At 32.6% G+C, this 11,867-nt stretch overlaps 1 protein-coding gene across 1 annotated transcript; it reads left to right on the top strand.

Moving 5' to 3' along the window:
* The first annotated feature begins 7,935 nt into the window (after positions 1-7,935).
* On the top strand, positions 7,936-11,299 carry LOC132181110 (UDP-Glycosyltransferase superfamily protein). The gene is made up of 3 exons (XM_059594178.2): positions 7,936-8,407; positions 9,905-10,353; positions 10,806-11,299. Exons 1-3 carry the CDS (start codon positions 7,939-7,941, stop codon positions 11,277-11,279), a joined length of 1,392 nt encoding a protein of 463 aa, XP_059450161.2. The 5' UTR covers positions 7,936-7,938; the 3' UTR covers positions 11,280-11,299.
* Positions 11,300-11,867: the final 568 nt, after the last annotated feature.

Raw genomic sequence — 11,867 nt, 5'->3', positions numbered from 1 at the left:
GCATCGTCTCTCTCACATGACTATTTGGGAGTAAATGACTATAAAGGTAAAGATAATAATGTAAATACGATCACTTATGAAAGTCATAATTAAGATCAGTCATATACCAAACGAAGGAATAGAATTAGGTAGTCTATTCCAGCGTTACAACCAAACAAAGAAATAAGACTAGCTAATCTATTCCCAGTGGTAGCTAATCATTTTCCAATGAACTAGATAATCCGCGAACCAAACGAGGCCTAAAGGTTAAAACGATCATTTGCAATGACTAATGAGGAAGATAAAAGTAATGACAATCAATCATAATAGTCTTATTATGAGGACAAATAATATCACGTTTTACTTTATTTTTTTAATCCCAAAAGCTTATTGAGTTTTGATGTTTCTTTGATCAGTTTTCAATTTAATAGTTTTATTGCTTCAAATTAAGAATATTTACCAAGATGATTTCCGAAAAAAAAAAAAAAACAAAAAACAAAATACTCCAAATTCCTCCAAGGTAGCCGTGTATGGTACTAGAACCCAACTCAAAATCTATTCTATGGTTGTCTTATGGTGTTGCTTTGCGCCCAGTGGTGGAGTGAGAAATTTATAATTGTAGGGACCTAAATAAAAATATAATAAACACAATTTAAAATAGATAATAAATGTTTTTCACTTGTAACTCTTAGGTACCCACAACCAGAATCTTAAAATAATGTTCTTTAGCTGCAACTCTTAGAAATTTAAGAAGACATTCTTTGAGATTTAAGTTTCGTCATTAAAATTCAACGGCGTATTACTTTTTAGAATGCCAATTTCTTTTCTTTTGAATAAATAGTTTTTAATTTTAACGTTGTGATTCATGAACCTAAATTTTTGAAGTTAAATTATAATTACATAAAAGACAACCAAATTGATAAACAATCATAGAGTCGAGACAAACACACACACATATATATAATCATGAAATAAATTATATACAACTAAAGTATTTAATTTTTTGCTCTGATTATGAACACTTCCCGACTTTTTTTTAAACATATATCTCTCGAAATTTTCTACAAGCTAATTTTATATAAATCTTATAATATTCTCTAAGAAGCAAATAAATTAAATAATGCTTGACGGCTAATGAAACCAAAACAAATATTATTTTTGCATCATTTACTCAATAGAAAAAAGAAAATGGTTACAAATAATTTAATAAAAAGCTTTAGAGTCATTAAAATAAAAAATAAATTAAAAAAAGAAAAAAAAAAAGACACTCATTTTCAAAAGAGGAAGCAAGCCTCTCTTTCAACTTTTTGTTTTTTTAATAACAAATATATAGGAGCCATTTTCAAAAAATTTCTAATATATTAAAAAAAAAAATTAAAAAGCTTGTGGGGCCACAGCCCCACAGGTCACAACGTGGCTCAGTGTTGCTTTGGCAAGGAAAGAAAAACAACACACAAAAAACCCAGGTGGCCGTGTGTTTGCTTGGTGGAAAACCAAGAAAAGCTTAGCAAGGAAAAGCCGAAAAGGAAAGGAAGCAAGCAAGCAAGCAACATTATATTGGAATGAAATTAAGCGAAGAACTAAAGACTTAGGGCTTATTTGAAATTGCGTTTGAGGAGTTTAAAAGTGTTTTTAACACTCAAAAAGTCTGTTTAAAGAAAAAAGTACTCGTTTGATAAAAAAAATTAAAAACGCTTTTAAGAGTAAAAAAGCCTAAAAATGGTCAAAATATATTTTTGGCAAAAACTTAAAAATTAAGCTTTTGTCCAAAAACTCTTTTTAACTTAAAAACTATATTTTTCAAACGCAATCGCAAATAAGCTTTTAGTCTCGTTTGGTTCGCAAAATAGACCACATAAATGGAATGTTTATTTTATAAAAATAGTCATTATTTCATTTAGTAGGGATATACTCCTAAGAATAGTTATTCCCATGGGAATAACTATTCCCTTACGAAGATGAATACTTATTTCTTGAAAAAAAAAATTAGAGGAATAGATATTTCTTAAAGAATATAAAACTTTTCAAAAAAGAATTTTTTTTTTTTCAAAACTTAATTTTTTTTATTAAAAAAAAACAAAAAACAAAAAACATGGAATCGCAGTGGGTGGCCGACCACCCACCACCCCACGCTTATTTATTTATTTTAATTTTAATTTGAGTTTTAAAAAAGAAGAAATAATGTGGGTTTTTTTTTTAAAAAAAAAAATTTGGGTTCAATTCCAATTAGAAATACATATATTGTCACCAAACTAAGGCATATAAATAATTATTCCATTCCACCCTCCTCCATTCACAGTAATAACTATTTATTTTCATAATGAAATGTCCATTCCACAAATCAAACTAGACCTTAATACCTTATTTATAGAAAAACAACTCTAAAGGAGGCTCTGGTCTTGGTCAATTTTGGCTCATCTTATTACAAGCACCTAGTCTAGGTTTAATTCTCGTCAAGTCAACTTCGGTCATTCTTTCTCACATATATACTTAAAAGATACATGCTAATTTTATAGAATAAATTAAAAGAAATTCTTATAATCTAGTTCATGGGCAGGAGAGGTTTACAAAGTCAAGCCCTCAAGTAATACTAGAACGAGAACTAGTCTTATTCTACTTTTAAAATCATCAATAAAGCATTAGTCTAATCCTCCCTCGATAATGTAATGCAAAAATCTTGCTCTGTACAATTTGTGGGCGGGAGAGTTGAAGAGCCCACAAGGGAACATCTTATTACAAAATTACGTTACGCGATGTCATGAAAAGCACGTGCATTTCTTCTTCAAGATGTAGTGGTCTCTGCTCAGACAACTTTCACTCACTCAACTTTATCAACTATCACTTTTTGGTCCTTTTAAGTCGGCAATGCACGTGCATATATATATATATATATATATATATATATATATCATGGTTCATAAAACGAAAAACACGTTACATTTTTTTTTTTTTTTTTTGATGATCGGGAAAACACATTACATAACAAAGCACATTAATTAGCTTGAAGGTTTCTAATAATATCCATGGGAAAATGTTTTCTAGCTAAGAATAAAATCTCGAAAAACATTTTACTTCAATTATGTTGACTTGCACCAAACATGAACTAATTTATTAGGAAAAAATTACATTTTATCCCCTTAATTATCTATCCATCTGTACTTTTAATCCCAATGTTTAAAAAATAACACTTTACCCCCCAAACTTCTAAATTGTTGTAATTCAACCATTCTGATTTTTTTTTTTTTTTCCAAAATGTCCAAATTCCAAGTTAAAAAAAAAAAAATTAAAAATTAAAAATTAAGGGGCGGCCGGCCGGCCACCCCTTAATTTTTATTTTTTATTTTAAACTTGGGATGGGGACATTTTGAGAAAAAAAAAAAAAAAAAAGTCAGAATGATCAAATTGTAACAATTTGAAAGTTGGAGGGGGGGGGTAAAGTATCACTTTTTAAACATTGTGGTTAAAAGTGTAAATTTGTGGATAGTTCAAGAATAAAGTATTTTCAGTTTTTACCATGTCAATTCATTATATCGTAGCCTTGATTTGTCATTCCACTTAATTTGTCATTTTTCAATGTTTTGTTGTTGTAGTTTTCTTTGAATGATATCATGACATGATCTCAAGATTTTTTTAGAGTAATTATTCCACGGTGGGATTCTTAAAATTATAATATTTATTTCTAAATTAAATAGTTCATATTTTACCATCTTAATATTTATCAGTATGTAAAATATAATGATTAGAGAAAAAAAAAAGGAAAGGATATTATAAAAATAGCGAATATTTAGAAGTAGCAAATAAGTTGGTTAAACATTAATTTAAGAATAATAGATAGAATTTCAAGCATTCTAAGGTAAAAATAAAATGCACTTTAAAATATGGTGAGATAACTATGATTTGAATTTTCTTATGTATTAACTCGGCATTGTAATGGCAAAAGAATGGTGAAGATTGTGTCATAATCAAGACATATTGGTGGCCATAATTTTGAAGAGAAGTATTAAGAAGGTTTTTTTTGGAATCCAAATTATTGTACACGCCATCTTACGCTTGGAGGAGCATATGAAATTCACATAATCTCTTGGAAGCAGGGATAGTGCATGGAGATCGAGTAGGGAATGAAGAATTCATTAAAATATGGGAGGATAAATGGCTTTCGAATCATACGTCTTACGTTACCTAATCACCAGTAAGAATTCTAGATAGAGAAGCAAGAGTCAAGGACACAAATTGATAGAAAGTTTCTATGATAAAAGAAATCTTTAATGAAGATGAAGTAGTGAACATACGTAGTTTGGCTATAAGTCCTCATCCGAATAAAGATCATTTATTTTGGACAGGTACTTCAAAGGGGGAATTTTCAGTAAAAAGTGTTTACTATCTTGAAAAATAAATATGTAATGTAAAGGAGAATGCTCTAATGTCACTATTTTTAGCTGTGTGTGGAAGAAAATTAAGAAGATTAGAGCCATTGGAGTAGTGAAAATGTTTTTATGGAAAGCTTTTAATAATCTATTTCCCACAAAAGAAAATCCTTTTAGGCGCCCTTTGCCCTATTTGCGGTTTGGAGGCAAAGACCGTTGGTCATACTATATGGAATAAAAAGATAAAAAAAAAAATTCTCCAGCATAGAAGATGATATTCTTTGCTTCTTAGAAAAGTTATTGGAGAAAATATATGGGGAAGAATTGACATTATTGGCTATAACAACAAGAAGAATTTGAATTTGGAGAAATACAATAGTTCATATGATTTATCCATCCGTCTCAATTAGCAAAAGGTCTAAAGAATCAATGGACGAGTTTCACAAAGCTTCCGATAGTATGGGGAATAATAAGTAGGAAAATAATTAAAGGAGAGGCTAAGATGGGAAAAGTCACATGTTCTGGTGATAAAAGTAAACTGTGATGCATCGATATATAGACAAAATTCAAAAGTAAATGAGAGTGAGTGTCATTGTCAGATAACATGAGGGAAATGTGTTGGCATCTATGTATATTTCAGAGCAGGGCAGCTCGATATGTTGTGAGGTCTAAGGTAACAATTTAAGATGGGGCCTTTTTAATATTTAAATATTAATTTTTTTTTTTAATTTTTATATTATATTATATTTCTATATTTTTTTGTTTTGTCTTTTTTATTTTTGAAATTCAACAATATAATGTTAGAAATAAATTTGTTTATATAGTTTTTAGATTCAATTCATACATATATAATTAAAAATATTTATAAATAAAAAATTTACACAAAAGAATAATTAAACCTGATTTATCAAAGGAGTTTTGCTTTATGAGAAATGCTTGGCTTCATTAAAAAGTTTATTTTTTGGCCATTTTAATCCTAGGTAGCATGACTCATTTTCCATAAATCTATTAATTTATTATTTAAAATCTATTAGTTTTAAAATGGGTCATGCCACCTAGTATTAAAATGACCAAAATATGAACTTTTTAATGAAGCCAAGCATTTCTCTTGCATTATAATAAGATCATATTAATTTAAGTTTACATTAACTAAAAAACACATGTACTAATTTATAAAGAAACATACAAGTGACTGGAAAGCAAAACTTGTGTGGACATTAATTCAAGTTTTTGTCTTAAAAAAAAAATAGTGCTATTTTATTAAAAAATATAAAACATGAAATGTGTGAACATTAATAACCCACATTGCCCGTTTGGTGTGTCAATTTTAAGGAGCCGGCCCTAGGTTTTTCTCTTTAGGAGAAAATTTAGAGAGAAAAAACCTGTGGGCTCCTCTTTTCCCGTCTTCTTTAATTGCTCTCCTTCCTCCTTCTTTTTTTTTTTTTTTTTTCAACCATTCCAGTTGCTCTAGCCATCCATTTCCTTATGCTACGCTACTTTCGTCCGCCTTCTACTGTGCTGCGCTACTCTTCACCTCTCCGCAATCGGTTGCTCTTCGCCCTCCACTGTGCTACGCTGCTCTTCGCCTTCCTGCATGAGTTAGCAAATGTTAAAATTATAGATAGGATTTTTTTTTTTTGACATGTCCGCACAAAAGAGGGAGGGGGATTCAAACTAGTGACCACTGCTTCATTAGGCGTGGTCCCAACTGATTGAACTATCTCTTAAGGACTTGATTGTAAGATTTTTATGTTTATCTTTATGACGTTATAATCTCATAATTTTAACTATGATTTATTAGAGCCTTATGCTATGGATGTAAGAGATTTATGCTCTTAATCGTTTTTTGATGAATAAATATAAAATATTTCCCTAAAAATAAAAACTCACATTGCAATGCTCGAGAAAAGCAAAACAAAGATAAAATGTGGCTGTTCCACAGCCACAAATTTTCTCTTTATCCCCGACAGTTTCAAGTTTTTGTTTGAAACGAAGAAATATCCATTGTTTTGATTATTAAAAAAAAAAATGGCCATCGTCTCATACTCTCAACTCAGTAAAAGTTAAAAAAAGTCTTACAGTTGCAGAGTGCATCACTACATTAGATATTGTTGAAGGGAGAGGCGAAGAGGCAGGAGGTGAGATTTGGCTGGCGGTCGGGGAACTCGTAACGGTGGTCTTAAGAACTCTTCCTGGTGTATGCCCCTTGAGCCAGGAAAATGAACTCTTCCTCGAACGTGGGCATGTGCCAGCAACTGCAAGAGTGCAGCATCACCGTGGGTGAGGATCTGCCATTAACGTTTCAATTATTTTAGTGTATAAGTATGTGCTATTAAAGTTTTAATTTTTTTGGCACATAAATATGTGCCATTAAAGTTTTAATGTTCGGGGCGAATGGACATGTGCCATAATTTTTGTACCGTTAAAATTTGAAATCCTAGTGCATGAGCATGTGTCGTTGGAGTAAATATGAGCAATTGATTGATGACGCTAAAAGTATGTTGAATAGTTTTTAGTCATAGTATGTGAGTTATACAAATAGGAAGGTTAACAAAGCAGCTCATTGCATATATAGTAAAAGCTACCTGTTGGAGTGATAAAAGTAAATTGAGATGCAACGATAGACACAATTAAAAAGTAGATGAGACTGAGTGTCAGTGTTAGAGAACACGAGGGAAATGTGTTGGCATCTATGTATAGTTCAAGTTATATGTAATTGGCCCAACAATAATGGAGGCTTGTGCATCATTAATTTTGTAGAGATATGGGGCCTCAACAGGTCATCATTGAAGGAGATGCATCGAAAATAGTACATGCTTTGTAGAAAGAAAGTCATTATTGGAGTAAATTTGGGCAATTGATTAATGACACTAAAAGTATGCTGAATAGTTTTTAGTCATAGTATGCGAGTTATACAAATAAAAAGGCTAACAAAGCAGTCATTGAATAGCGGCAGCGGCAATTTAATTAATAACCCATGAAGCAAGTTTGAAGGGATGAAAATCATTTGTTTATTCAAGATATTGTAAATTGCTAAAAACAAGCTTTTCCTCATGATTTTCAATAAAAGTCTAACAAATTTTACCTCAACAAAAAAGTGCAAAATGTACACTTAAATAGCTAGAGCCCGGCCCCAAGCCTCATTAGCCAATAAAATTGTTGCCATCTACAAAGAGTTTAGGCACAAAAATTGTAGCATGTAATTCGCTAATCATGTATACTTACCCCCACCCAACCTTCCCCACAAAAAAACAGAAGAAAAACAATTAAATAGCTGATCAAGTAGGCACAGCAGCATGCACAGCAATTAGCCTCACATATCATCACGTGTGGCAAAACCATGGGTGCCCGATTGCCAAACTTGCAACTTTGATGAGTAAAAGATTTGCACTTTTTGATCCACCACACAATCATGTTCCTTTGGAGTGAGCCATGGAAGCTGCTTATTCTATACATCTTGACGCACATGCCTAGTTGACTCTCCCTCTCTCTCTCTCTCTCTCTTTCTCTCTCTTTTTCCCTTCCACTCTTTCTTCTATATATTGGGATTTGCTTAGAGGCTTTTATATGCCAAAACAGAAAAAACATAGAGAATATGAAGTGTGAGAAGAGGCCAAAGATCATTATGGTTCCATATCCAGCGCAGGGGCACGTTACTCCCATGCTGAAGCTGGCATCTGCCTTCCACAGCCATGGATTCGAGATCATCATGATCACCCCGGAGCACATTCACCGTCAGATTGTGGCACGTGTGGAGCCCAAGGACCAGATTGTTTGCTTGCCAATACCAGATGGGTTGGACAGAGACACTCCGCGTGATTTCTTTGCCATTGAGATGGCCATGGAGAACAACATGCCTGCTGTTTTGGAAGCCATGGTAGATAAGCTTGATGAGGATGGTGGGGTTGTATGTATGGTGGTTGACTTGTTGGCATCATGGGCCATTCAAGTAGCCAACCGGTGCAGGGTCCCCGCTGCCGGGTTTTGGCCTGCAATGCTCGCCACGTACCGATTGATCGCAGCCATACCCGACATGGTTCGCAATGGTCTTATTTCTGATACAGGTCAGTTATTTACATTATTTAATAGACTGCTATATAACTGTGAAATAACGTGAACTCATAAAAAAAATGAGTACGGGTTAATTTTTACTATTGGTCGTCTCAGTTGTATGACAGGAGAATGCTGGACTAACGCTAAAGAGCATATCTCGCCTATTAAATAGAGTTTTTCAAATGATATTTATTAGTTAATTAATTATTGCAACTTTACCAGTTTAATTAGGTTGTCACGCGCACATAAGGGTAAACAAATTGGTAGTCAGCTGTTGAGAAAAAAACTATACAATATTTTTGGTGACCTTGTAAAGAAAATATTAAAATACTATGTTGAGATAAAATATATGATGCCATTTCTTTTCTTTGTTTAAGTAACTTTACTAACCAGAAGTTCTTAAACGATATGATCACATGGGAAGATATTTCTCCGACGTGTGCATATATACAAAATTAAAGATTCTTAATGAGCTAATTAATAAGAGATTGACCAAGAACAAAAATATGAAGAAAATTGGATGGTTGTGTTTATGGCATGTGATTGCTTAAATTTTAACTTATCTACACATACTATATATATTGCCATCAGATACAGCCCCCTAGAGTAGCATTTCCTTTTTCTAATTAATTTTTTTGCCAATATCATGACACCAAAGTTGGACAACCTTATTACTTCTAGAGTAATAAGATTGTCCTTTAAAAGGAACACTAATGTTTCTCCGTGTTCTTTAAAAATGAATAATTTAATGGTAATTTTAAGAGTCATATCAATTTAAAAAAAACACAAATGAGATATGGGTCTTTCTTTTAACATTACAAAATTTAACTACATATTTTACATAGTGAATCAATTGTAGTGCAATTATGAAACTTTAAGAAAATAAATCCAGTTAGTATCTCCTTGTAAATGGAAGATATTAGACAAAAATTTCTTACAAACTATAAACCAGCCTCTAAAAGTAACATGTGTCCTTAGTGTGTCAGGAATATGTTTATTTAATAGCATGTGTTTCTCGTCTGCTTTGTTAGTAAATTAAAGGATATAAGTCGTTTTTAAAGACTAGTTTGTAAGAATATATATGCACCATCAATTTCGTAAACTTTCTCATATATCTAAATGGGGAATGTTAGATATTCTTCTGGTTGGATATAATTTTCTATAAACTGAGCGAGAGAAATAAGGGACCGATGGGCCAGTTTCTTTTTCCTTTTTTTAGAAAATAATATCTACCTAGGACCAAGAGAACACATAGGATTTTCCACCCCTAAATTGTCTCCCTTATTTTATTTCTAGTTTCTATGCTTATTTTATTCTCAGCCAAACTAATTATTGTCGAGATTCCTTTCTAAGTCTTTAATTATAATTATATGGTTATCTTTTTAAATTCAAATCTTATGTGCTTATATCTTTTTGTTGGTCAATTAGATGTACGTACGTGTTACTTTATGGAAATATCTTTCTACATTCGCCAACTTTAACTTTAGATAATTTTAATATTTTGGCAGGAATTCCCCAACATCTTGGTAAAGTTTGCTTACCCAATCAACCAATGGTATCAACCGAAGATCTACCATGGCTGATTGGAAGTCTTGCAGCAAGAAAAGCAAGATTTAAGTTTTGGACAAGAGCATTGGACCGATCAAGGACTCTTAGATGGCTCCTTGTGAATTCCTTTCCTGATGAATACATTGATGGAAAGCAAAATGATCAGTTGGTCAACAATATTTCTGAAGATTATCCACTTGTTTTCCCTATTGGACCTTTGAGTAAGCATGCAATGACTAAGAACCCTAGTTTCTGGGAAGAAGATACGAGTTGCTTAGATTGGCTGGACAAGCAGAAGCCTAACTCAATTGTTTACATCTCATTTGGAAGCTGGGTTAACCCTATCGGAGACGAAAAAGTGAAAAATCTAGCATCAGCGTTGGAGGGATCCAGATGGCCATTCATATGGGTAAACACTTGTCCCAAAAGCTTAAACTAATAAGAAATTGACGAATTTAATAATTTACTTTATATTCTAATACTCTCCCTCACATATGGCTAGCAAAACGGGTTCGTGTCAACCTGGTTAACCCGTCAACCTGTTTATGTCAATCTGAACACGACACGTTTATTAAACAGGTGATTCGAACCTGTTTAACCTAAAACTACGTGTTGTGTTCGTGTCAGATTCGCAGGTCAAGGGTTAAATTGCTAGCTCTACCCTCACTTGTGGGTTCAAACTCTTAATAATTGAGGCTTAACGTGTGAAATATTTTATTAAAATATAAGGGAGGCAAGATTTACACTAAAGTACTTAAGTCTAATACTATGTTAAATCATCCCTCGTCTTAAAAGTTTAAATTAATAAAAAATGATAAATTTAATTATTTACTTTATATTCTAACCATGGCCATTTAACAGGTGCTACAGTCTGCTTGGCGTGAAGGGTTACCGGTTGGATACTTGGAGAGGGTCAAGATGCAAGGAAAGGTGGTTTCATGGGCTCCACAAATGGAGGTGTTACAGCACAAGGCTGTGGGATGCTACCTCACACACTGTGGGTGGAATTCAACAATGGAGGCTATACAATGCCAGAAGCCCCTTTTGTGCTGTCCGGTGGCAGGGGACCAGTTCATAAATGACAAGTACATTGTCGAGGTATGGAGAATAGGGGTGAAGCTCAATGGATTCGGACAAAAAGATTTTGAGGAAGGGTTGAGAAAAGTGATGGAGGATGGTGGGATGAAGAACAGGCTAAGAAGGCTACATGAGAGAACAATGGGGGAGGAGGCTAATTTAGGAGCAATGTCTAATCTTGCAACCTTCATTGATGATCTCAAGATAATCACACTTGAGACTGAGCCCATTAAATCTGTTCATGATTTTAATTTCTAGTTTTCAATGGTAATTTTTTTTTTTTTTTTGTAAAATGTTGACAATTTTCAAAAATCAACATGATCAGTTACCATGACAAATAATCTTGATAAGAGGTTGTGTTCTAATTTTTTTTGTCACTGCCAAAAAAAATAAAGGGTAATAGTAACAGTCAAAATAAACGATGTAAAAACAATTTGTAACACTCTTATAGTTGTTTGCTTTGTGGTGTTACATAGAAAATGTTGGCAAAGGTCATTAAAATGGCGCCGTAGTTGCGGAAACACTGATATTTTGGTGACGTATTTTAATTGATGGCAATTTTTTAGGAAATGTCATTATATTGACGACATACTATAAAAGACGTTGAGAAATGTAATACTTTTTAAATTTTTTTCTCCACAATTTAGTTCTAAAATAATATATCACAATCTCATCAGATGGTAACACATTTCTTATAATAATAGATTACGTAGAATTATGACATATCATTTGAGAATCATAACAAGCAAAAATCCTGGAAACTTTTTTATTTTTTGGTGAAAAAACCGACATATCTTACCCAAACAAGGACTTTTAACTTTTTTCTCAAACAAAAAACACAATCCA

Source organism: Corylus avellana, chromosome 5 (genome assembly GCF_965113065.1).
Source record: "Corylus avellana chromosome 5, dhCorAvel1.hap1.2, whole genome shotgun sequence".
Taxonomy (NCBI): Eukaryota; Viridiplantae; Streptophyta; class Magnoliopsida; order Fagales; family Betulaceae; genus Corylus; species Corylus avellana.
The sequence above is the reverse complement of the archived record's forward strand: the minus strand, read 5'-3'. Positions and strand labels throughout refer to the sequence as shown.